At 34.9% G+C, this 27,341-nt stretch overlaps 2 protein-coding genes and 1 pseudogene across 2 annotated transcripts; 1 reads left to right on the forward strand and 2 right to left on the reverse strand.

The window, feature by feature from the left end:
* Positions 1 to 59: 59 nt before the first annotated feature.
* DEG2 (DEGP protease 2) lies at positions 60 to 11,796 on the forward strand. Its single transcript, XM_059581390.2, has 21 exons — positions 60 to 369; positions 1,148 to 1,327; positions 1,711 to 1,761; positions 2,548 to 2,621; positions 2,812 to 2,875; positions 3,288 to 3,332; positions 4,330 to 4,437; positions 4,922 to 4,999; positions 5,103 to 5,169; positions 5,396 to 5,454; positions 5,633 to 5,732; positions 7,734 to 7,813; positions 8,176 to 8,232; positions 9,436 to 9,539; positions 9,712 to 9,799; positions 9,911 to 9,996; positions 10,175 to 10,199; positions 10,318 to 10,389; positions 10,846 to 10,896; positions 10,967 to 11,027; positions 11,110 to 11,796. Exons 1-21 carry the CDS (start codon positions 145 to 147, stop codon positions 11,352 to 11,354), a joined length of 1,920 nt encoding a protein of 639 aa, XP_059437373.2. The 5' UTR covers positions 60 to 144; the 3' UTR covers positions 11,355 to 11,796.
* A 1,185-nt stretch (positions 11,797 to 12,981) lies between these two features.
* On the reverse strand, positions 12,982 to 15,435 carry LOC132171345 (putative indole-3-pyruvate monooxygenase YUCCA10). Its single transcript, XM_059582639.2, has 4 exons — positions 14,739 to 15,435; positions 14,385 to 14,618; positions 13,456 to 13,581; positions 12,982 to 13,258 (listed from the first exon to the last, which is right to left on the reverse strand). The coding sequence occupies exons 1-4, from the start codon at positions 15,348 to 15,350 to the stop codon at positions 13,094 to 13,096; spliced, it is 1,137 nt and encodes a 378-aa protein (XP_059438622.1). The 5' UTR covers positions 15,351 to 15,435; the 3' UTR covers positions 12,982 to 13,093.
* Positions 15,436 to 16,980: 1,545 nt separating this feature from the next.
* Positions 16,981 to 18,781, reverse strand: LOC132169091 (putative indole-3-pyruvate monooxygenase YUCCA10; annotated as a pseudogene).
* Between the last annotated feature and the right edge of the window lie 8,560 nt (positions 18,782 to 27,341).

The following is a 27,341-nucleotide window of genomic DNA, read 5'->3' on the forward strand; positions in this document are numbered from 1 at the left end:
ACAAAGAAAAAAAAAAAAAAAAACGCAACGCGATTGGTCAAAACCGCCGAGGCGCCAAAAATCATCGACCTAATCCAATTTCGCGAAGCAGAGGATAAGGAAGAACTGAAACTGGAGTTCTGGAAGTGAAACAGCGAGCTTCAAATGGCCGTTGTAGTTGGAAGCTGCTGCTTCTCTGTGCTCAACTCCACCGTGAAATTCCGTGGGTCTCTTACCTCCCAACGCCTCTTCGCCACGCCGCAGAGATCTATTGGCTCTATCACTCCCAAAGCCATCAATCACAGGCGCGGAGCTTCGAGTCCTAAAAGAGGCTCGTCGTCGTCGTCGTCGTCATCGTCATCGTCGTCCAACTATAAATCTAACGGAGAGGTTAACCCTCTCTCTCACTCTCTCTCTTCCTATGTGTGTCTGTGTATTCATGTGACAATTAGGAGCAAATTTGGTGCAAAATGCTAATTTTATTTTTGAAGCAATTATTGTGACATTGAGCATCTAGGTGTGTACGGCACGTGCATAGTGTCACTGTTATCATATTGTATTATTGGTATCTGTGAACATATTTGGAGGTCTAATGGGTGCACATATCGGATTCGTGTAGCAGACATATGCAGTTGGTTAGGGTGCTTATACATGTGTGTGTGTTTGTGTTGTAACAATGGTTAATTGCTAGATATATTTTCCTTTTGATATGGTGTAATGATATATAACATAAAGAGAAAACCCTATAGACGATTGCACATTTGAGGCATTCTCAGAAGAAAAAGAAAAGTAACAGGACAATGAGAATATTAGAAGATAACAGGAGAGAGTATAATCTCAAACATAGGTCCAAGTTGCCAGAATGTGAGGTAGGTTGGACCCTTTTTTTTTGGGATAAGTAATTCAATTTTAGTCGAAAAGAAGAACCTGTGCAACCCAAGTACACATAAAGTATACAAAAGAGACACTCAACTAGGGGGACCAATATTTTGAAGCTCGAAGAACTTTATTGTCTCCTTGCCCATTGGAAGAGAGTGTAAAGAGGAAAAGTGGGAGAGCAAAATTGGTGAAACCTCTGCGTTAGTGCCTCTCGTTGGTGTGATCTATGTATTTGAAATATTAGTTCAAGGTCTTACTTGAGTTTACAATTTTGGTTCACTACATGCAGAAAGAAGCTGTTACACAGAAGAAGATTCCTGGAAGGTCAAACGATGAACGACCTTGTTCATATGCTGATGGAAATAGTGGTAGAGGGGATATCAAACGTTCTCAATCAACATCTTTTAAATTATATGGCACACAAAAAAAAGACAAGAAGGAGTTCCTGTTCGATATGAAGGAACAGCAGGTACATTCTCTATCGTTCAGTTACTAGTGGAAATTAATATACTTCTTGGCTGCAGGATTCTTACAAAGGTTACTCTAGGATGAGGTTGTGTCGATGATTCAATGCATCTTTTTTCATTTTCCTGATGTACGGAAATTTGTTCTTAATGCACGTTTCCTTGTGACGAACCTTCCACATTATGACTTGGTTCTCAAGATCTAGAGATTTTACTTTCTAAAAATTCTTACTCTACTTATATAATTTTTTACGAGATCTGTTATATCACAAATTTCTATCATCTTTCTCCTTCGTGTATTTTATAAAATTTAACAATTTTAAACAAGTTTAATCGTGGTCATCTCCTTTCACTCTTTTTCCATACAAAGTGATTCCATTGATTTCAGGTGGAACCAGGGAATCTTCAAGATGGAGCTTTTCTTAATGCTGTTGTGAAGGTAAAAGTTTTAAACCATTGTTTTCAACTCATTCTCTGCTAAGTGATGGTGGAGCCGGACATCACACTTTTCTTGAACTTTTTCATGCATAGTACCTTCATATATTTGTAATTGGGGTAGCTCATATGTGTTGAGGTAACTTCCTTCCTCATATTATGTACACTAAGATGCAAAGCTCATGCGGGTCCTTTAGACAATTCAGTCATTAGACTATATCTAGTACCATAATAACTGATCAGTCCCTTGGCTTATGATAAATTCACTGTGCATATAGTATGACCTCTTGTAGTCTAAAGTATTCTAGCAAAAGTGCTAATTGGATATTGGGGATAACCACTCAAGTTATCTACACAATTGTTTTTTTGGGTATGGGGAGTACCTACAGTGCACAAAGCCCATTGCTCATTCTGGTCTAAAGAGTTATATTATGTTCCAAGGATGAGTAAAGAATGCTTCCTGAGCTCTTTCCAAAATAAACTGCTTCTGCTGTAAAATTGGGCAAGGTACATAAAACTGCTATATATTTTTTCGGGGGGGGGGGGGGGGGGGGGGGGGGGGTGGTGGTTACAGTTATATCATGCCAAAGGATCCATTGAGGGATGCTGGACTCCTCTCTGTGTAGAGAGAATTTTTCTTTTCACATTAAATATATTCTCAACGTTAGTTCATTAAGGATGATTTGTATGTTTAATGTGTCAAATTTTGTAGTATCTGTCAGTAATTGCATTATAGTTATTTGCTATATATTAGTTTTGATAAGAATTAGTGACTTTGGCATTTGTCTAGGTTTACTGCACCCATACTGCCCCAGATTATTCCCTTCCTTGGCAAAAACAAAGACAATTTACAAGCACTGGAAGGCAAGTTTAAATCTTTAGCTGCTAGTTGCTCTTGAAGAATGTGGAAAGTACTTCAATTAAGTAGTTAAGCCACTTGCTTTGATTTTTTTTTTTTTTATAGTCTTGTGGTTTACTCGTTGTGTCTGTAATTAACTACTGTTATTCACAAAGTCTTATAAGCTTTTTTATTTTGGCCCTCTCTTTTATGCAGTGCTTTTATGATTGGGGATGGGAAACTTCTGACAAATGCACATTGTGTTGAATATCATACACAGGTAATTTACTAATATGTCAAAACACTATGATAAAACCAGTTGCATATATAAATCACTATGTCTAAACTTTTCAAAATACCCATTAAAACAATGAATGCAGCACCTTGCATGTGGAGCTTCTATTGACTGCTATAACTAGAAGTAGATAGCTAAGATCAAATTCTAACTATGCAGCCCCTTGCATATAACGCCCCAACTTCCTCAACATCACCTGGACCCTTTGAATTATCTTTTCAATGAAGTATTTTCTGTTCAGGAACTAGGGCAGAGATTCACAAGTCCAATTGTTAATTATCTCGGTGTTAATCTTCATCAGATATTTATTTTATTTTCTGTTAGTTTACCTTGTAATGTCTGGGGTTTTAATACAAATTAATTAATTAATTAATTATTATTATTTCAATTATTTCAGGTCAAAGTGAAGAGAAGAGGAGATGATACAAAATATGTGGCTAAGGTATTGCTCCTACAGAAATACTGCTGTGCTTTATGAGTATGTTTCTCAAAAATCACAACATTATGATTCTTCTCGATGATAATTATCTTTTGAGGCTGAGAATCCTACAAGAGTAGTATGATTTTATTTATCTTCATAATATCTGAAGGTACAAAACCACAAACCATACAGTAAAGAGTCATTATGAATTGATGTATTGCATGTGGAACAGAAGTGAGCATGGATGGATTCCCTGGGATTTGTAATGGATTCCATGGATGTGAGTATCAGTGGTTTTGGTTATAAGGGTCCATCTGTTACAAGTTTGTCAAAAGGGATTTAATTCTTAAAATTCTGTGGTTGGGTCAAAGCAAACGAGACTAAAATCAAATACAATTACTGGGATTGAGATTAATTGTCAAAAGACAAGGTTAAAGTTGAATGAAAAAAGTAAGCCAAGATTTATATGGGATAAAATTTGTTTTGGATGAACATTGTCTTTAATGACATTTGAGGTATTTGTTTACAGCTGATGTACCTTTTGACCAATATTTTAGGCAATATAGGATCGTTAACCTTTTTGATGATTATGCTTTGATTTGCGATGTATAGCTGAACTTGTAGTCCTTGAGGTCAACTCAATCTTGTTAATTTTTTACAGTCACGCTAGTCAAGCAAGGTGCTGAGTTGCTTGGACTGAGTGCTTGCTTAAGTTTTTCAGTTTCAGATGGTATGGTCCTTATGGTACATTTATAAGATGGTATTATACTCCTAAGTTGCATCATATGTGTTTTACATTAATGGTTGTTAAGGGACTTGGATGTGCTTGGACTTCTATAACTTGTTTTGCTTCTTATCGGATAGGAAAACCAAATTGAAAACCAAATCGGAAGATAATTTTTAACCACATAACTGTTAAAGGCTATTGAGTAGGTCCTCAAATTTCAGTCAAGATGGTGCCAAGCTTATTCGCTTTGATAGAGTTTATTTTACTTATTCACAGTGATCTTATCTACAGGTTTTAGCCAGGGGTGTTGATTGCGATATAGCGTTGCTTTCAGTAGAAAGCAAGGAATTTTGGGAGGGAGCAGAATCACTCAATTTTGGGCGCTTGCCATGTCTTCAGGTCTAAATTACCCCATTTTGTTAGAGGCATGTTGTCATGTGTACCTCATTCTTCAATAATCAACACGCCTTGGGTTGAGTTGTTCACCTTAATTGAAAGGATGATTTCCGGTTCAGTATAATTAGGACATATAACCAAATTTCATAGCTCTATTGCATGATAAAAGTCTATATTTAGCATTTAACTAATGATCCTCTGAACTCAAAGAACTCTATCCGTTGTATGATTAAAAGCTATATTTGTCCACCTAATCCAAACTTGACATCAAATGTTATAGGGTTGAGTATAGCTCCTTTCTCTTAATCTGATATACCACTTGTGCTAAGGTTATTTAACTTGCATATATTATGGAAACGTGAAAAATTGCTGCTATTTTTTGAAGATTCTTACTTCATAGAAAGGAAATCCTCTTTATGTGTGCTGTAAACATCTATTCTAGGCAAATCTATTAAACTGCTTTTTGTGCTGCTTTATCAATGGGTAGGATGCAGTTACTGTTGTCGGATATCCCCTTGGAGGGGACACCATATCAGTGACAAAAGGAGTTGTATCACGCATAGAGGTTTGATTTCTAGTCACTTTGATGCCCTTGGTTATGTCTATCCCAGATTGCCATTAAACAAAAATATAATATCAAGTTTCTTACCAACTCTATCTATCATCAGGTTACATCATATGCCCATGGATCATCTGATTTGTTAGGAATTCAAATTGATGCGGCCATAAATCCTGGTGGGTAAAAAACTTAAGTTTATTTTCTTAATCCTTCCAAGTCGAAACCTTTCCAAATAATGCATTTTCCTTTTGGAAGGCGCTTGTATTCAACTGCTCAAAATATTACAAGTTATCCCCCTTCACCCCCTTCCTTTTTCCTCTCAGTATCATTTTTCTTTTTGGTAAGCCCAAACATTATTCCATATCTGTGTGATGGCAACTGCTTATACTTGCTAGATTTTAGGTAATAGTGGTGGCCCTGCTTTCAATGACCAGGGGGAGTGCATTGGAGTGGCATTTCAGGTACATTTTGTGGCGCGCTATCAAAGTTAACATCTGTTATGCCATGCCATTTTCTTAGTTTTATTGATCAATAATTCTCTGTAGCTTTTGCTCCTGCCTGGTGCAAAGGCCACTTGTTTTTTTGTTCGGATGCATGTGTTTTTTGGTCTATTATGTTTTTATGAGACATTTCCTTTAGGTTTACAGATCTGAAGAGGCTGAGAATATTGGATATGTAATTCCAACTACAGTTGTGTCTCATTTTCTTGAGGACTATGAAAAGAATGGGAAATACACGGGTGAGAAACTCTTCTTGACCTTCATCTATATATAAGGCACAATTAGGGTTCTTTTTTCTGCAAGATCTATGTATTTGTAGGCATTTTGGATAAGAATGATACTGCACTAAAGATCGAGTAAGCAGAAGGCATTATTTATTTATTTTTTATGTCGGGGAACCTATCCAAGGCAGGGCCCTTTGGACCCACCCCTGCAAAGTAAACTCCGGTCCCGTGCACCGCACCCTCAAAAGTTTTCTTACACGGAATTGGTTAATTCACTGGCTTTTCACCAGGAGGTGTGGCCCTAAGAGATTGTTTGCACCCACGAGGTGTTGAACCTTGAACGTTGAAGGGAGCAAACCTTAAGACCAAGGCCTCCACCACTTGGGCTCATATCAATTTAAGGATGTAAATTCATGTTTATCTTTACATGATTCTCAAAGTGTCTTAAATTCTAGTCAATTTAATAGGTGAGGCTACTTATTCGAAGACTAACTTGTCAATTATACTTTGTACGCCTAGCTACTCTATAAAGTCATATTTTATTCACCTGTGGTTTGGGTCCAGTTTGATTCGTTACTGTGTGTTTAAAAATCGCACTTTATCTCTATTAGATCACATCCAATCACATCTTTGAATTTTTTTAGCTCCAAATCTGTAAAACTTGCATGTGTAAGTCACTTGCCTCAAAAAGAAAGTTCAGAAAATATAAAGGCAATCACATTCCAATCTAAATACATTAAACTTATGAGTAACACCAATTCTCGTTTTTCCAGTCTCTTAGATTTTATGGATTCATCTTCTTTTAGTTCTCCCTAGTTGAGGGCCTTTCTTGTATACTTTCTGTGTACTTGGATTACGCCTGTTCGCGCTTTCTAATAAGAAGAATTACATATTAAAAACATTTAAATTATGATTAAAAAGCAAGTACAATCAGGTTTCAAGTGGGTAAACTATAACTTTTTGCATCACAGTTGACAGTTTGAACTCAACCCAAACCATGGTGGATTTAGCCTAGCCATTCCCTTTTGGCTTTTATGATACTTCCCTGCTCTATAAATCTTTTGGTTTGTTTGCTAGTTTTTTTTATTCTTGTTTTGTTTCTTAATAATTAAGTCAATACTTCTTGTCACTACCATTTTCCAGTAAAGCTGTTTTTGATAAGTAATTCAATCTTATTAGAATGCACATAGGAGTGCAACCTAAGTACACCGAAAGTATACAAGAGAGACCCCCAACTAAAGAGAAGAAAAGTTTTGGAAAATTAGAAAGAAAGAGCTATTGTAAGTCGCTATCCAAACAAAAAGTGATTTGAACATAATAGTTTTTAACTCTAATAGTGTTCTTTCACGATTTTCGAAGCTTTGAGTATTACATTCTCTCCAAAATACACCACATTAAGCACAAAGGAGCCATCCTCCAAACATTTATATTGCAGCAGCTTCCAACCTGACCTCTCTAGCTATCCAACAATTCCATCACCCTTCGAAGCATGACCTACTCTAACCCATCCAATAAAGCTGTTGTTTCTTCATAGGAATTTTTATTGTAGAGATTATACATTTGTTAATGTCTCTGGGTCTTTGTGCTTACTTTGTAATGCACATGAACACTTGATTTATAGTTAGACATAAGCAAAGATAAATGCAACTGAGTTATGGAAGTAATAGATCTTACTAGCATCAATCCCTATCCAATAAAGCTGTTGTTTCTTCATAGGAATTTTTATTGTAGAGATTATACATTTGTTAATGTCTCTGGGTCTTTGTGCTTACTTGTAATGCACATGAACACTTGATTTATAGTTAGACATAAGCAAAGATAAATGCAACTGAGTTATGGAAGTAATAGATCTTACTAGCATCAATCCCTTTAAATATCGATGAGCCACATGCAGCTCCTCCTATCACTGGTTTTACTCTCTCTCTCTCTCTCTCTCTATATATATATATATACCCAGTAATTTAACTTGGTTTGACATGAAAATGTCCTAATAATATATCAAAGATTAACTTTCAGGTTTTCCTTGCCTTGGTGTATTGTTGCAAAAGTTGGAGAATCCAGCCCTACGTGCATGTTTAAGAGTACAGTCTAATGAGGTATGTCTATTTACCTAGTTTAGAAGGGTTTCTTGAATCTGCTGGAGTAATATAAAGTTCTAAAAATGTTTTCAGAGATATCAATTGCTATGAATTCACAAACACGATATCAATTTTTATCCTTATCTGCAATGGCGGAAGGCTTGGGGGGCTTTTCCAAAATGTTCTCCAAATGTTTTTAAAAATACCCCTATAATTCTAAAATCAAATTTTTACCCCTTTATTTAAAAAAATTTTTTTTTTTGTCCCCCCACATCTAAAATCTTAGTTTCACCCCTATCTGTATGTGAACTTGGTAGCCCTATGTCTGTCAATTAGTTTAGGTTTCTCACATGTCTCCTCACAATATCTGTCTTCTGCAGGGTGTACTGGTACGGAGAGTTGAACCCACTTCTGATGCAAATAATGTGTTAAAGGAGGTGTGTTTGCCATTTGCAGCTTGCAGAACTTGATAAACTGAATTGCACTTTTACATTCTAAAACAGTCACCAAAAAGGGTCCTTGGATCATTAGTGCTTCTCAACATATATAGCATATTAGACCTTATGTTATGAATACTTTGGAAGCTGTTTTGAAATAACTATGTAAAGTCAAAAGCTACAATTAGGGGTGAGCACGGGTCGGATATTGAGCATTTTCAGAACCTGCCCCGCAGGTTGCGGGTACTAAAAATGAGACCCGCAACACGGCTATAATCAACAATATCCGCTGGGTTTTGGGGTTTGCGGGGCAGAGTGGGGTGGGTGATGCGGATTTGGGCGGGTGACGCGGGTTTGGAACCCAAGACTCAGAGAGCTGCAGACGAGACCGCTAGAGAGAGAGGAAGAGGGAGAGGGAGAGGGAGAGAGCCGCAGGAGAGAGAGAGAGAGAGAGGCGCCGATGAGAGTGAGGTGCAGAGGAGAAGGAAGAAGAAGAAGAAGAAGAAAAAAGAGAGGTGCAGAGAAGAAGAAAGAAGAAGCAGATTCTGGAGAGAGAGAGAAGAAGAAGAAAATGAAAAATAAGAAGATGATGATGAGAGGTGGCGTGAAGTGAAGATATGATGGGTTATTGTGGGTATTAGGTTTTTTTTTTAGGGTTGGGTTATATTGCGGGGCGGGGCGGGTACCCGGAAAATTTTAAAAATGATACCCGCAATCCGCCCCGCCATGTGCGGATATCCTAATATTTAACCCGAATCTACTTTTTTGTGAGGGAAACCGGGCGGGGCGGGTGGGTCGGGTTCTGCGGGTATTTGCTCACCCTAGCTACAATAATAGGAGAAAAGCCAATGGCAATAGATGTGTTAATAGAAGAAGCTCTTAAGTTAGCTCTGGTGTCAAAGCATAATCTTAAATGGGGCATTTTGATTTAGTTTGGTCCATCTTGGACTACAAAGCATAATCATATAAACTATGGACATCTTTACTGCATTATCCTTATTTTTGCATATGTGATTCATAGTTGAACAATTTTTGTAATTGTTCATAGTTTTATTGACCTAATAGAACAACCTTGCCTAAGATAAAAAGAAAAGGCTAATATGCTATATGCTTTTTCAGATTTGGGTGCTTTTTTCCATAGCATTCCAAAGAATGCTGACTACTATATATGTTAGAAACTTTAATAGTACTTGCTCTTTTCAGGGGGATGTGATTGTAAGCTTTGATGATGTTCGTGTGGGATGTGAAGGAACAGTGCCATTCCGATCCAATGAGCGTATTGCGTTTCGCTACCTCATTAGTCAAAAGTAAAGGGCCCTACGTCGAGGATTATTTAACTAAATCTAAGACTTGTTCTTTTTTTTTTTTTTTTCAGTCTCTTCATGCCCCTGGACATCCGTGATGATTCTTTCCTGAAGTTTTTTTTAATGCCGTATCCATGATTATGTTGTCATCTTGAATAATGATTCTCTTGTACAGATTTGCTGGTGATGTAGCAGAGCTTGGTATAATTAGAGCAGGAAAGTTCATGAAAGTTCAAGCGGTTTTGAATCCTCGAGTGCATTTGGTATGCGATTAGAATATTGATTCGGTATTTAATGATGGAATGCATTAGTTTCACTTGTAAGTTTCATGCCCCGATGCTAATTAGTTTGGTTCCTTGTGTCCTTACTTGAAGGTTCCCTATCATATTGATGGAGATCAGCCTTCTTATCTAATAATTGCTGGTTTGGTGTTTACCCCACTCTCAGAACCACTGATAGAGTATGTTTTTTGTTTTTGTTTTTGTTTTGTTTTGTTTTTTTCAGTTCCTGGCACTCAGCAATGTATAAAACCTCTTCATAGAGCCATTTTCCTTTTTCCCGTAAACACACACACAAGTGTTATTTTTGAACATTTATCAATTCTGATGACTAACTAATGTTCTGTTTTTTTTGGTCAGTGAGGAGTGTGAAGAGACTATAGGGGTAAGTTGTAAATTGTAAAGGACACCTTTAAGCACAATAGTAGTCCAAATTGATATTTTATTACCAAATTGCATAATATTGGTTTGAAGTTTGATTAGTTGGTCGTTCTTGTGGTTAGTTGAAACTACTGGCAAAGGCACGTTATTCCTTGGCGAGGTTCAAAGGGGAACAGATTGTGATCTTATCACAGGTTAGCTACATGCTATGTTCTCGAACAATAGGCATGGATTATTGAGATAATGGTTGTACTCTACGAAAAATCCTGTCATACATGTATAACTTAATGCTATTTTCTTCTGTGCTTCTGTCATTAGCTCAAAGAACTGGCAGAGGTTCTGTGTCATTATTATTTCTTCATTTCATTAGAGAAGAATCATATCCCATTGCATTGAACCACCGTTCTTCTAGGAAATTGATTTTTTTTTTTTTGTCCTTTTAATAATGTTTATAGCAACCTTTCGATGGGTGGCCCTTTAACCCAAGGGGAAGGGGATTTACTTAGATTTGATACTAAACCAAGGTGGACAAACCAACAGCGAGTCCAACCTAAGTTAACCCCTACATACTGTCAGCCACTTTAATACCCCTATTGATTACATGCTCATGTTTGTAGTACAGTTTCGCTTATCTTCTTTTACATTCATAGGTCTTAGCAAGTGACGTGAACATTGGGTACGAGGATATGAGCAATCAGCAAGTAAGTTACATAGTACTTTGACATCCACTGCCACTTTCATATAAATATACTCAGACAAAAACAATTGCAGGTTCTGAAATTCAATGGAAGTCGAATAAAGAACATCCATCACCTAGCACACCTTATAGATTGTAAGTGGTAACATCCCTTGTCTGTTTCCTGTCCATTCTTTTCTTGCTCTCATTTCTTATGGTTATCTCTGACCTTGATCAGCATGCAAAGACAAGCATCTAGTTTTTGAATTTGAAGACAATTACATTGCTGTTTTGGAGAGAGAAGCAGCTACTTCTGCTTCATCCTGCATTCTCAAAGATTATGGGATCCCATCAGAAAGATCCTCTGATCTGTTGGAGCCATATGTAGATTTATGGAGAGACAACCAAGCAATAGATCAGGATTTTGGGGAGAGCCCGGTTTCAAATTTGGAAATTGGCATAGACGGACTCCTCTGGGCATAGTTACCATATGTTGAGAGGTAAATCTTAAATTTCTTATAGCAGCCATTCTTGGGAAGTATAGTGGCCTAATTGGTTACTACTCCACAGCATGCGCTCTTTTTCCCTGCTGTAACATTCTTTAGGTCTTTCTTTTTCTTTTTTTAATTTATATTTTCCCGGGGGGGGGGGGAGAGGAATTTGTAGTGAGGGTGAAGTTTTGATTGTAACAATTTTCTACATCTATTATTTCGAATAGGTAGAGCATAGTAGGTTACAAGGTATTTTTATGGGCCCCTGAAAGCAAATGATGTAATGGTAACTGCCCTCGACACAGCCACTTAGAGCCTATTTGAGAAAGGCACAGTAGGCACTTAAAAAGAGCTTTTTAGTACTTTAAGAAGTTCTTTGAGGCAAAAATTGTTATGTTTGGTAAAAACCTTAAAAAGCTTTTTTTTTTTTTTTTTTTTTTTTTTTGTGGCTCTAAAAAAGTTCAAAGTTACATTTTGGTAGAAGCTTGAAAATGAGGATTTTTCTAAGAAGCTTTTTTAAGCTTTTTCTATAGACAAAAGTGATGTAACCCTATCAATAAGAAAGCATGGTTGATTATTATCTTCAAACCTTTAAAGGTCTAGGTTACCTTTATGAAACTAGAAGCCTAGGTTCTTTTGCGAACCTATTCGATTTATCATTTCCTATGTTTTGTGTTTTGTCATGATGACCCAACAACCATTGTGATGTTTTGCTCCTTGAGCTTATTCACCTGGTGCATATGGGCAATGAATTTGACCTAACAATCCAACCCCAACAGAAAACCACTACCATTCAAAAACCAAAATCCAACTCACCGTCTATACCCAAAACTAAGCCACCATCATCAAAAAACTCAAACACACTTGTGCCAAGGAGACTAAGAGCTTGTTTAGAATTGTATTTAAGAAATAAAGCTTTTAAATAAAATAAAAAAATAAAAAAACGTTTTTTTGACAAAAATTTCATTTTTAAACTTTTGTCAAAAGAGTGTTTTGATTATTTTTTGGCTCTTAAAAGCGCTTTCAGTTTCGTTTACTAAAAACGGGTATTTTTATTTTTTCAAATGAACTTTTTGAACATTAAATTCATTTTTCGGTCTCTAAAATACACACCCAAAAAAGGCTCCAAATCGGAAACAACTATCATAAACGATTGCAATGCCGACAGCAAAGCGATGACTGTCGAACGTCAAGGAAGTTCATGACCAACAGGTTCTTGTCCTTCCAAATGGCAACAAGAGGGTCAAAAGAAGTGGGTCAACTTTCGTCTTCTTTTGTGGCTCAAAAAGAGAAAGAAAGAAAAAGAAATCGTGTTTTTGTTTGATCCAGATAAAAAAAGGTAGCCAATTCACGGTTGGCACACAGCCACTTGGCATGGATGGATGGATTGGATGTTGTGATTTAGGAACCCAAGCAGCTATCGAAAGAGACGAACTGCCACCCGACATCAAATACAAGAGAGGCCCAGTGACACTGCTCAAAACTGTAAGGTTGTCAGCCACAGCCGCGTCTATTTTTAAATTAATATTCCTCCCCCAACTTCATCTAATTTAATTTGCTTCTCGGGTTTCCAAATCCCAAGTTTCTATCGAGGTAAGTTGGCAATATCAGATCAGTAATTAATAAAATTCTTTAGAGCATAATGAGTATTATTAGCCTCATCGTCCACAAAGACAATTCACTGAAAATAAAAAGTTTATTTCAGAATTTTATGCGGAACATGACATTTTTTTACAAGAGAGACTTGATATGATCAGCTATATTTTGTGCATCAGTGCTAGCTCCATAAATCCCTTTTCTTGCAAATCCGACGCAGTATAACCCTTTCTTTCCCTTCCAATGATTAGGGTAACTTGGCTTTGGAAGCCCGTCCTCGTTCAAAAGATAATCATCTCCCTGCTCAACATAATACGACATTTAACATAAGACACAAACATGTTTCAATACAACTCAAATTTAACGCGCAAAAATGAAGTTTAACAATCTTTCTAGAAAGGAGTACAGCTATTGTAGAACATCTTTTTATGTTCTTTTTTTTTGTTTGAGAGACAAGATTGGACAACTTAATAAGTAATCAAAAGAAGTAGCTTTACCTTGAGCCACAAGCTCGTAGACCTCTTGAAACCGGTACAGAAAACAATTGTGTCAAATGAACGTGACTTGCCGTCCTCGAAAAGTAGCTCCTTCCCACTCATGCTTGCTATTTCTGCTGGTATCACCTGCGAATACATCATACCATGCAGGGCCAATCAACAACTCCGTTATTAAAAGAAATAAGAACTGCTAAATTTTTGACACAGTTTATGAATCTGATACAAATTTAACACTAAATTTAAAAGTTATGATTGATGAGTCTGACTCATTTAATTAAATGAGTTTAGTTATGATTGACTCATATAATTTTATATCTATGCTTCGACACAACCCAAACTCAACATGTAACGTAATGACATACAAAATTAAAGGGTTAGAGTTAAAATGTTTGATCCGTTTAATTAAATAAGTCGAGTTATGGTTAATCTATATAATATTTTATATATGTCTCGACACGATCTGAACTCAACATACGAACAAGTGCCAACCCTATGGATATGCCTCATTTGCTTACGTGCTAAAGCTGCCACCATTGATTTCGTAACTTTTTTTTTATTTTTATTTTTCTTAGCCATGAAGACTTGAGGGTCAACTCATCGGCTTTTATCAGTTTAGGACTTTGAAGGTCAAAAGTAGTTAAACCACTTATATATTAGCATGGAGTGTAGACTGAGATTTTCTATTAGAGAATTACTTAATTTAGACATTTATTCTGAATAGTTTAAAATGCATAATTTATTTCCTCTTTTAAAATACTCAAATTTTCTATAAAATTCATGATAACAATTTTTTAAAAAAAAAAAAAGGCAAAAGAGAGATTGAAGTAAAATGCTTTTTACTCAACCACCAACATGGTCACCAAACTTAACTGTGAAGTTATGATTAAGCTGACGATCGACCTAAATAAGTTGAAGTTAAAACTCTTTACCTGAATTTCTCCGGCCTTGATCTTTTCATAGGCTCCGACGTCGGCCACCGGATACTTGCCGTACTTATCCTTCATATAGAAAGGACCCTCACTAGGCCTTCTTATTCCATACTTGCTCAGATCCCCATAAACCACCTTGCTCATCATCACCATCAACGAGTCCACCGTGCCTACCTCAAATCGCTTCAATAAAACTAACCCCATGTATATCATCTCCCTTGACAGAAAATGAACCTGCATATATATATATATACATATATAAATTTTTAGGTGCAAGTTCACTCGACCCAGATAATTCCGGTTTATAAAAAAAGAAAAGAAAAAACAGAGCAAGGATTGATATGGTATTCATACAGGGCTTCGAACAATAATGTAAGTGTTGGCACCATGATTGACAAGGTCCAAGGCGATTTCCATTCCAGAATTCCCAGACCCAACAACCAAAACCTTCTTGCCGTTGAACTCCTTCCCAGATTTGAACTGAGTAGAATGAAGAATCTCACCGGAGAAAGTGTCCAATCCCTCAATCTCCGGCGTATAAGGATCTGTAGCTTCCCCGGTCGCCACCACCAAAAACTTCCCGCGATAATCCTCAACCTCACCGGAGCCTGCATTTCTTGCCTTCACTTGCCATGTCTTGGAGACCTCATCGTACTCTGTGGACTCAACGGTCCTCCTGTGCAGGGGATTAATGTTGAAATGGGAGACATAGTCGTCTAAGTATTGGATGAACATGCTTTTTGGTACGTACGTCGGAAAAGACGCCGGGAATGGCATGTGGGGGAGTTCACAGAATTGCTTTCTAAGGTGGAGCTGGAGACGGTCGTAGGCATATTTCTTCCAGAGAGAAGCGAAACAATCTTCTCTCTCGAGTATTATGTATGGGATTGATAGGCGGCTGAAGCACGCCGCCGTGGCAAGCCCAGATGGGCCAGCTCCGATGATTATTGCTACTTGTTCCTGCATTCTACCAGAGCTCCCTTTTGTTATTGCAGAGGAGGAAACATGGATGATAAGAAGGGCTGTGGAATTGTGGTTTTCTATGCATCTGGTTTTGTTTTGTTTTTGTTTTTATTTTTTTATTTTATTTTTTTTAAATATATATTTTTGTTTCCTTGGATTGAAAGGAAAATTAAACGAATGTAGTTGTCATCACTCGAGAGGGTACAGCAAGGATGACCCAGATTTGATTTGTAATAGCTAGGTATGTGGGGGCCAGCCAAATCTTGATTTTTATTAAATTATCTTACAAAAAAATATCTTCAAATTAATTTTAGAGTCATATTTCTCGAGTTTCATGCATATTAAAGTTTACAATAATTTTTGACGCAACCATGAATCTAACATACACAGAAACAAGAAATTAGTGGGTTATGGTCGAAAGGTCTAATTCATTTAATTGGTTAAAATTTGACATATGTCATAATTTTATACATATGCTTCGAAATGAGATATTAGAGTGATAATTTTTTACGCAACTCGTCAACTTAACATGAAATTAGATGATTACGATTGAAGTGTTTAACTGTTTAATTAAATGAGTTAGGTTAAAATTGACTTATATAGTCTTATACTCATGTTTTAACACGACTTGAGCATAATATAAGAACACAAATTGTCACCCTTATTGCATACTAATTAGCCTGAGTAAACCAACTATGATAAGTCCTTCCTTGTATTCACTTAAGTTCTTATAAAGTAATTTTTTTTTTTTTTTAGTACCTTCTATGTTTAAAATTTGTAATACAACTTAGTTACCATATAATGCATACTAGAATGTGGAGCAGAGTGGGTTATATGGGTCTAAAGTTAGATATGAATAACGCATATGATAGGATGAAGTGAAATTTTTTGGAGGCTGTTATGTGGTGTTGTGCCAAATACCCACCTACATTAATAGGCGAATAACCGGTGCGTTTTACTCGCAAGTGCACGATATCAAAACGATAGTATATGGTGCAAGTATGAGATCATTCCCACGAAAGATTGTTGATTTTGTTTAAAACTGATTTTCCAAATTAATTTGCCAAATTGTCACCAATGTTGAAAGAGATAAAGATAATGAAAAAGTTAGAGAGTTGATATCCACCACTAATCAGACTAATTAAGATACAAATACGCCAATGTTTCAATCATGTTGATGTATTTAATGCTTGTCAACATAAGAGTATGGTATCTACTCCTTAAGCTATCGATTTCCCTAAGCAATGAATTAGGTATGATATCTACTCTAATTCTTTTCTTCCCTAAAGGATTTAACATCGTATCTACTAGGTTGTTCTTTAAGGAAACATAAATCTATAGAAATCAACAAACATATGAAACTTAGGGTATGGGATCTACTTCTAGTTTCCCATATTGATTACTCCAAGAACTCATGATAAGATTCTTTTATTACTTTATTAAACTCAAGAATCGATCATCCAAATCCCAAGTTTCTATCAAGGTAAGTTGGCAATATCACATCAGTAATTAACAATACTAAAATACAATTCTTTAGAGCATAATGAGTATTATTAGCCTCATCGTCCACAAAGACAATTCATTGAAAATAAAAAAGATTATTTCAGAATTTTATGCGGAACATAACATTTTTTTACATGAGGGACTTGATATGATCAACTATATTTTGTGCATCAGTACTAGCTCCATAAAGCCCTTTTCTTGAAAATCCGACACAGTATAGGCCATTCTTTCCCTTCCAGTGATTAGGGTAACTTGGCTTCGGAAGCCCGTTCTTGTTCAAAAGATAATCATCCCCCTGTTCAAAATAATACGACATTTAACATAAGGAACAAATATGTCTCGATACAACTCATATTTAACACGCAAAGATGAGCGGAATCCGCGTTTAACAATCTTTCTAACCAGGAGTACAGCTATTTTAGAACATCTTTTTTTTCCTTTTTTTGTTTGAGAGACAAGATTGGACAACTTAACAAGTAATCACAAGAAGTAGCTTTACCTTGAGCCACAAGTTTGTGGACCTCTTGAAACCGGTACAGAAAACAATTGTATCAAATGAACGTGACTTGCCGTCCTCGAAAAGCAGCTCCTTCCCACTCATGCTTGCTATTTCTGCTGGTATCACCTGCGAATATACATCATGCCATGCAGGGTCAGTCAACAACTCCGTTATTAAAAGAAATAAGAACTGATAAATTTTTGACACAGTTTATGAATTTAATACAAATTTAATACAAAATTTAAAAGTTATGGTTGGTGAGTCTGATCCGTTTAATTAAATGAGTTTAGTTATGATTGACCCATATAATTTTATATCTATGATTCGACACGACCCAAACCCCAACACATGACATAATGACATGCACAATTAAAGAGTTAGGATTGAAGGGTTTCATTCGTTTAATTAAATATATCGAGTTATGGTTAACCTATATAGTATTTTATACGTGTCTTTACACAATCTAAACTTGATATACGAACACAAATTGCCAACCCTATGAATATGCATCATTTGCTTAGGTGCCAATGCTGCCACCATTGATTTCCTAACTTGTGTTTTTTTTCTGAGCATGAAGGCTTGAAGGTCAACCCCTTGGCATTTATCAGTTTATGGACTATGAAGGTCAAAAGTAGTTAAACTACTTATATATTTGTATGGATAGTAGACTGCGATTTTCTGTTATTAGATTGTTCAGAATTTAGCGGTCAAAAAAATGGGCTACGAGGATTACTTAATCTAAACATTTATTTCGAATAGTTTAAAATGCATAATTTACGACTCGGGATTGGCGAGTCACCTCTTCCTCTCTTAAAATACTCAAATTTTCTATAAAATTCAGGATCCCAATATATATTTAAAAAAAAAAAAAAAAATGCAAAAGAGAGATTGAAGTAAAATGCTTTTTACTCAACCACAAACATGGTCACCAAACTTAACGGTGAAGTTATGGCTAAGCTGACGATCGACCTAAATAAGTAGAAGTTAAAACTCTTACCTGAATTTCTCCGGCCTTGATCTTTTCATAGGCTCCGACGTCGGCCACCGGATACTTGCCGTACTTATCCTTCATATAGAAAGGACCCTCACTAGGCCTTCTTATTCCGTACTTGCTCAGATCTCCATAAACCACCTTGCTCATCATCACCAGCAACGAGTCCACCGTGCCTACCTCAAATCGCTTCAATAAAACTAACGCCATGTACATCATCTCCCTTGACATTTAGGGTCAAGTTCACCCGACCCGGATAATCCGGTTTATAAAAAAAGAGAAGAAAAAACAGAGCAAGGATTGATATGATATTCATACAGGGCTTCGAACAATAATGTAAGTGTTGGCACCATGATTGACAAGGTCCAAGGCGATTTCCATTCCAGAATTCCCAGACCCAACAACCAAAACCTTCTTGTTGTTGAACTCTTTCCCAGATTTGTTTAATTACCGTATAATGCATCTAATTAACATTAAAATTCAAAATCTCAAAAGAATATTAAAAAAACAATAATTATGCTAAATTGTAGTCTATGCTAGCTTCTTCGGCGAATAAAAGTCATTCATTATCAATTTCCATTGAGGATTTGTTTGGGTTTGCAATCTCAAAAAGTGGGATTTAAAAATAATGATTTGAAAATATGATTTTTAAAGGCGTAGTTAAACCGTTGACAAAATTATAATTTGACTTTTAAAATCGTAGTTTAGCCTTTAAAATTGTGCATTTTAAATCGCAATATTTTAAAATTGTGCATTTTAAAACATAGAAAAATTCTCTACGTCTTCAAATTGCAGTGTTTTAAAAACACAATTCCAAACCATCTATTTTTTACGATTTGGTTTAAAATCCCACCTTTTGTCTTTAAAATCACAATGCCAAGCATACCTTGAATATTTCATTAATTTCCCCTCAGTATAGTTATCTACAACAAAATCGTACTTCATTTTATTTAAATTTTGTATTGATAATGCTTGTAGCTGAAAAAAGACTCACTTGATAGATTCATCTATTATTAAAATAAACAAACAGTTCTTTGTAAGAGAAAAAAAAAATCTCTTTAAATGTGAGAAACCATAATTAGTTTTGATATACAAATATAAATAAATTATGAGTAGTGTTATTGACCATATTTTTATCTTCCTAAAATTAATGTGATTTTTTAAAATACTATTGAATTTTGACAATTTTAAAAATTACATTAACTTAAAAAATAAAAATAAAAAAGATTGTTGTAACATTACTGGTAACCTATGGCCTCAATTAATGAAAGGGCCCACCACATACTGAGAAGGCCAACTACGTCTACATGGCCAACACCCAAAAAAAAAAAAAAAAGAATAGGATCATCTCCAGTCTATTATGGATCGGAGAATATTTAGTTCATGGCTAGAATTTCTTCTTAGAAATTTAAGAGCTATAAATAGGACACTTGTCCCACTACAAAAAAATAATAAAAATAATAATATTTCAGATTAAAAAAATAATAATAATAAATTAACAAAAAAATAAGCCACCCCTTCTTGGCCATAGGAGGTGGCTTGACCATTTCATTTTAGATGGGGGTGACTTGAGAGCAGAGACGGAGGGAGGGGGGGACCGGCTGGGGCCATGGTCCCCCCCCCCCCCCCCACTTCCTTAAAAAATATATTACCGATTATTCAAATTGCTATAGCTAGCTTTCAAAAAGTCTCTATAATTAATACACGTTTGCAATGACGTTGCTTACACATAGAGACGGAGGGAGGGGGGACCAGCTGAGGCCATGGTCCCCCCCCCCCCCCCCCCCACTTCCTCAAAAAAGATATTTTAAGGAGTAAAATAAATAAATAAATTATACTGGTCCCCGTCCAAAATAAATTGATAGGTCTCGGCCCCCCCAACTCTCCTCCACCTGTTGGTTCTTATTTCTTAGGTTAATCATGGGGTTTTCTTTTGGTTAATTTTTAAATTGTTTGGCTTGGAAATTTGGTTAAGAATCAGAAAAGTTTATTTATTTAATTTTTTTTTGCTTCATAGATTGGCTGTCGGCTTTGAAATTTGGAAATTCCTGTTGCTACTTGGAAATTTTCTGTGTTTTTTGTTGTTATTATTTTCTTTATGTATGTATGTAAATCTTGGATCTTTTCTCTGTAAGGATTTATGGTTCTTGATTTTGTATGGCCGTATGAGAATTTTTGATGGGTTTTTATAACTAATGCCATTGAGAAATTTCTAGTTTCTTTTTGAGTTTTTGTTCCACCCATTGAATTTTAAGTTTGAAATCATAATGATTTAGAGAATTTTGACTAGGTCCAAATTTTGGGGAATTTTAGTAAGAAGCTAAATTCCTAAAATTAACTAGGGGCTTTTATGTGTAGTGGATTTCTATGCATGATTTAAGATCTGGGTTGTTAGATTAATGGGTTCAAAGCTTTAATTTCACTATTGTTTATAGTATGGACATAAACCATAATTTGTATAGTATGAATTAAATTAGGGCTTTTGGTATGTGAACACTAGGATTGCTAATTGGATGTGTTAATTACATTTAAAGCATTAATTAACCCTAGACTTTCATGAGTTCAATGGAAATTGAAGCCCATGGGGAGGTTCTAATATGTCATATTATAATCATATTGATTATTGTATGTGAATATGAGTATTATAAATTTGGAGTAAGTTACTAGATCAATGGAATAGGAAGAGAATAATAATTATAGAGTTAAAGTGTAATGTTTGACTTAGAGTCTATGTGATGATTATGTTATTCATGTGAGTTTGTTCATTGTTAACCTGCACATATTTTTTCTTTATTTTTCTAAAGACTCAAAATGATCATGTAAATTTATTTGTAGATGATGAGAAAGTCAAATACAATGCTTGACTATTTCAAAAGAAAAAATGTACAAAGTTTATTGGAGTTTGATCCTGGATTGTGTGTCACTTATGAGAATATCATGTTAATCAACGAGGTGCAAAATAACTCAACTCAGGTCGCACTTTTTGAGGTTAGTACTCAAAGCTCAATTCCTAATCTAAGTGGTCTTGTAATTTAGATATTATGGTTATTAAATATTGAGAATATTGTTTGTTAGAATTTAAACATTTAATTGAAGAGTATGACACAATTCTAAGCTCAATTCTTCATTGTATTTAAGTACCAGTGATTAGAGAAAGAAGAAAAAAAAAAAATAGAAAAAAGTACTAGTTCATTACACGCTGCCAAAAAAAAAAAAAAAAATTGCTTTGATCCCCTGCCACAAAACTTCTTGGCTTCATCCCTACTTGAGAGCCATCCCAATGGGCGGCTAGGGGTGGCCGGACCACCCCTTGGCCTGTGGTGGCCAGACCACACCATGGCCTGGGGTGGCCGAAGCCACCCCAAGGGCCAAAAGAATTTTTTTTTTTTTTCTAGATCTGGCCCTTGGGGGTGGTCCGGTCATGGGGTGGCCGAAGCCACCCCCAGCCCCAACTGGGGTGGTCCAGCCGCCCCTTAAAAAAAAAAAAAAAAAAAAAATTTCTTAGATCTGGCCCTTGGGGGTGGCCGAACCACCCCCGAGGACCATGGGGTGGCTTCGGCCACCCGAGGCAGGCCGGTCAAGGGTGGCCGAACCACCCCAAGGCCCTTGGGGGTGGTCCGCCCGGGGGCCAAACGATTTTTTTTTTTTTTTTTTTAGATCTAGCCCTTGGGAGTGACCTGGGGTGACTTCAGCAATGGTCTAGGGTGGCTGAAGCCACCCAAGCCCCAATTGGGGTAGCCAGCTACTCTTTAATTTTTTATAATTTTGTTTTATAATTTTTTATTTTTTATTTTTTTTATTAATGGGACAGATGTCCTATTTATGGCATTAGGATCTCTTTAAAAATATCCTGACCATTAACCGCATATTCTCCTGTCCAAAATAGACTAGAGAAGATCTTGTTCTCAATAAAAAAAGAGACATGGGATTGCTCTCTCATTATTAATTTTTCAGCCAAAATGTTTTTACGAAGTATGTTTGAAAATGTGTTCGAGAATAGAGCTTTTATATCAAAAGGTGTTTTTTTTTGCAAAAACTTCATTTTTAAGCTTTTGTCAAAGTGCATTTTGGCCATTTTTGAGCTTTTTGGACCCTTAGAAACGCTTTCAATTTTTTTTACCAAACGTATACTTTTTTCCTCAAACAAACTTTTTAAGTATTAAACGCACTTTTAGGTACATCAAACGTACACCCATACACGCCCTTAACCATTAGAGACTCCTCCACTAACCATTGCGGTCCCGTAAAGGAAAACAAAGGAGGAGGCATCTTTTTCTAGCCTTCAAGGAAATGATAAAGACAGGAGTTTGTATATATATGGTGTCATCAACTTGTCTTTTTCAATCAAACAAAATTCATAGCAAAATTAGGTAACTAAATAAATAAATAAATTAAGACCTTTTTTATTTATAAGAAATTACGGAAGACATTTAAACTAATAAATTTATCATAATTGTTTTTTTTTTATTTTTAAAAAAAGATTTGTATCATGTGGTTATATTTTTTTTGCTTCTATATTTTAAAGTCAAATATATACGTAAGATAATTAGTTCAAGTTTGGGGTGCCACTATTGGAAAGTGACTAAAATCTTTCTTTACATTCAGCACCTCCAGGCTCTTAGCTCCCCTAGGGAGTTGGGGAGTGGCCATCCCTTGCCCAAATATGGAAAACCTCTTTGGGTCCTTTAAAAATAAAAAATAAAAAATTGAAAAACCCTTTTGGATCCCTAAAAATTTGACAAAAACAAAAAAAAAAAAAAACAAAAAAAGAGAGAAAGTAATGCTATTCTTCACATTAGTTTTATTTTATTTTTATTTTTAAATAGTTGACATGAAAGGCTACTTAGAAGATGTCACATTGTCTCCGAGGAGTAACTCAATCGACTAGAGGTCACGTTGCATGAGGTCACTAGTTTGAATCGCTCTTTTTCCTTTTTTTTTCACTTGTGCAGACTTGTTAAAAAAAAAAAAAAAAAAAAATGAAAGAAGAAAAGAACATGCCACGTTAGTCTGTGATAAATGAACGTGAATTTACCAAATGAAAAAAAGAACATGTCATATATATATATATATATATATATATATATATATATATATATATATTCTTGTCTGTTGATACATCAACCAACCAACAGTTTATAGTTCAATGTAGTACTGTTTTTATCCCACTTTGTTTTTTTTTTTTTTTTTTTGGAACGATTTTATCCCACGTTATTAAGACATTGAGATATATATATATATATATATATATATATATATATATATATATATTTTATTGGTTAAATACCTTTTTAATACCTTGATTTTTTTCACCTAGGTTTCATTTTGTATCATAGATAATACCTAGGTTATGACTAAATACGGAGATAGTACCAACGTTCATATTCCATTAATAAAACTAACAGATTTCCACCTCAAAATGCAACCCCATACCGGCCTCGAGGGTGGTTGAGCTACACCCAATGGCCAAAATATGGGGGGCCGGCCACCCCCATTGGCCAAAAATGGTGGTAGCCGAACTACCCCATGGCCAGTATGGGGGTGGCCAAACCACCCCAAAGTCCCCTGATTGCAAAAAGATGTGGGAATTCCTTAGTTTTATTAATGGAAGATGGACAGATGTACCATTTCAATATTTAACCATAACCTAGCTAGGTATTATTCAAAATGAAACTTAAGTAAGAAAAAATAAAGGCATTAAAACCTAAATACCAAAAGAGTATTTAACATTTTTTGTTTTTCAAAACTTCCTATATTATGATATTTATTCTTCGTGCTTTGATAAATATAGTATAAATACAGTTACAATGTTATTTCATCTTCATTTTCTCAAGTGCAACAAATTTTACTTTTTGTTTTTGTTTTTTTTTTTTTTCTAAAAAAAAAAGAAAGAAAGTGAGGGAACCAGTCAATAATCTCATTTATTGGTTTTGTGTTTATTGTAGACATGATCCAGTCCTCCAAAAAAAAAAAGAAAAAAAAGAAATCTCACTTGCAACAAAAATAAAATAAAAATCCTCCATCCGCCCATATAGATATTAAACCATACAATGAAAGAAAAGATAATCAAATGAAAAATAAAGACAATAGTAAAAATAAAATAAATATAAGAGATTTTACGTTGTTCAGTTTATGACTTATATTCATAGGATAAAGCCTTAAGGGCTAAGTTTTTTTTCTTATTCACTTTATTGGATTTACAATACAAAAGACTCATGGTTATAGAAAAATTGGAGTAGGTTACATGGAAGGTCTCCTATAGGTTTCATGAAAGGTCTCCTATACAAACTTATACTAATTATATAATACATATAGGTACAACATAGTAATCTAAAATGGACATAACGTCTACTAAGTAATACAAACCGTCTAATTTAATGTAGATAATGAGATTTTATCTTTAACATACAAAACCTCTGACACAAAGATGAGAGAAAAATATCTAAAAAAAAAAAAAAAAAAAAAAAGCCCCCCCCCCCCAAACTACCAGCCGTTTGCAATATAGCCCCACAATATTCAAAGTGTACTAAAGTAGCCCCTAAAGTACCAAAATGTATCAAAAAGACCACTTTTTTTTTTTTTTTTTTTATATTCTTATAATACCTCTATTCTTTTAACAAATAAAATAATAAAATAACTGTAAAAACCAAACAATTTTTTAAAATTACAAAAAAACCAATCGGCGAATAAATACAAAAAAAAAAAAAGTTTTTTAGAATAAATAAATAATTTAGGCCAACTACATTGACTATTCATGTCGTATTAAAGTAAAATTAAAGGTACGGTTCTTGAGATATTCCAAAAAAAAATAAAAATTAGTCCATGGAGTCAAATTTTGTTAAAAAATCGTTTTTATTCGCCCATTGATTTTACTTTAATACGACATGAAGCAATTTGTAATTTAGGCTAACTACAGTGACTAATTATTTATTTATTCCAAAAAACTTTTTTTATTTTTTATTTTTTATTTTTTTATTTTTTTATATTTATTCGCCCATTGGTTTTTTTTGTATTTTTCACTAATTTTTTTTTTGTTTTTTACAATTATTTTATTATTTTATTTGTTAAAAGAATAAGGGTATTATAGAAATATAAAAATATAAGTGGATTTTTTGATACATTTTGATAGTTTGGGGGGCTACTTTAGTACCTTTTTGAACATTATGAGGCTATATTGCAAACATCTGGTAGTTTGGGGGGCTTTTTTATATTTTTCTCCAAAGATTACTATTTTTTTCCTGCATGTTTTGTGTTTTGTTTTGGCTTTTTAAATCATCACTTATTCCTAAAAGTTTTGTGGCGATTTAACATAATATTAGATCAAGCTCTTGAATTCAAATCTTTTTTCTGTCATTCACCATTTCATTGAGCTTCTATATATATATTTGAAAAAAGTACATTTGCCACCTTCAAACTACCACCTCATTATCAATGTATCTCCAAACTATCAATTGTGTCAATGTCTCATCTAAATTAACAAAAAAATGTCAATGTACCTCAGGCTAACAAAAATGACTTTAACTTTTTTTTTAATAAGACAAAATATCCTTATAAATAAATAAAAAAAAAAAAAAAAAAAAAAAACTAATTGCTGAAAAAATTATTAAAAAAGTAAAAAATTAAAAAATATTAAAATGACACCCTTGGTTTTTTTTTAATAAAAAAAATTTAAGAATTTTTTTTCAAAAAATTGATGAATGGTATTTTTGTCATTAGGGGTATATTAACATTGTTTTGGTAGTTTAGATAGTACATTGACACATAGTTAGAAGTTTGGGAGAATATTGTCAATGAAGTGGTAGTTTGAAAATACACGCACTTGTCGTTTCAGATGCAATTTAAAAGCCTTTCTTTCTTTTTTTTTTCTTTTTTTTTTTCAAGCATAGAGACTACATATGAGGAAGATGCAAATAGAGATTCTACACCTTTTTTTATTTTTTATTTTTTTATTATTTTTTTTAACAATTACTAATCTAATGGCCGATGAACACTATCACATGCACAAGTACGTAAAATAGGGTGCAATGCATTGCTCATATTTCAATCGTGTAATGTGAAGCATATTGCCATATTGGGTTGAATACCAATAATAGATGAGACAATATTATTGCAACTTTTCGTCGTGTTGTAGCATTCTTAAGAACAAGAAGCGTGATGGATGATAGATTGTGGGGGGCTAACCATTCATTTGAAAAACTTTTGTGCTTGCTTCTGCAGGCTTCCTAATCCTTTGCATGTTAGGATTTTTGGTTCGATTTTATTACCAAAAGAAAAAGGTTGCTTCAAGTATGATTAAAGGTAAGGTCTTTTTTATGGTTGGATTTTGAGGGATTGAGAATTGTAAGTAGGGGGGACAATTGGACAAAGGAAGCTTGTTCTGTCTAGGCTGTCCAAGGTCGGCGGGGGGGAAAAAGAAAAAGAAAAAAAGATGATGAAAATATATGTTGCTTTGCGTAGAGTTTAAGTTACCTATTGGGATACATAGCACAAGGTCAATAAACTATAAAGATCTACTTTTGTTTTACTTTGTTGATGTGATATTGTCGATCAAACTTTGAATTAGTCCTTTTTAAAAAAATATTTGATCAAAAGATTGATTGGTAGCGTGAAATAAAAGTGTGGCCGATAGCCATACTTCAACGAAAATTGCTAAATGAAATACAAATGTATATTATTATTACTTTTTTGTGGGGGGAGGTAGAGTTTAAAAAGTGAGCATTGAAATCCCTAGTAATTCCAAAGTTTCAGGTATATATAGTTCATTTTAAACAAATGGCCTGAATTAACCCAAAAATAAGTAAATAAGGGTTGGCCCACCCCTCTGTAGTGAGAGAGTGGTGTCGGGAGGTGGTTCATGAGTCCATCGAGGGTAGTCGCACCCCCTCACCCCAAGGGGCCGGGGGTGGCCAACCACCCCATCCATCCACCCTCTTAGAGTGGTTAACCACATTCTAAAGGATAAAACAATGATAAACCACTCATCAATGAGCTAGCCGATCAC

The sequence above is a fragment of the Corylus avellana genome, chromosome 1 (genome assembly GCF_965113065.1).
Source record: "Corylus avellana chromosome 1, dhCorAvel1.hap1.2, whole genome shotgun sequence".
NCBI classification, from domain to species: domain Eukaryota; kingdom Viridiplantae; phylum Streptophyta; class Magnoliopsida; order Fagales; family Betulaceae; genus Corylus; species Corylus avellana.

Excerpts from the sequence above, each read along its gene's own strand:
- LOC132171345 (XM_059582639.2), bottom strand. The coding sequence starts at position 15,350 with ATGCAGGAACAAGTAGCAATAATCATCGGAGCTGGCCCATCTGGGCTT. Across the intron at positions 13,582-14,384 it reads TCAAGGCCGGAGAAATTCAG|GTGATACCAGCAGAAATAGC; the intron begins GTAAAGAGTTTT and ends ATGTATTCGCAG. Across the intron at positions 13,259-13,455 it reads CTACGAGCTTGTGGCTCAAG|GGAGATGATTATCTTTTGAA; the intron begins GTAAAGCTACTT and ends TATGTTGAGCAG.
- DEG2 (XM_059581390.2), top strand. The coding sequence starts at position 145 with ATGGCCGTTGTAGTTGGAAGCTGCTGCTTCTCTGTGCTCAACTCCACC. Across the intron at positions 1,328-1,710 it reads TCGATATGAAGGAACAGCAG|GTGGAACCAGGGAATCTTCA; the intron begins GTACATTCTCTA and ends CATTGATTTCAG. Across the intron at positions 11,028-11,109 it reads CCTAGCACACCTTATAGATT|CATGCAAAGACAAGCATCTA; the intron begins GTAAGTGGTAAC and ends GACCTTGATCAG.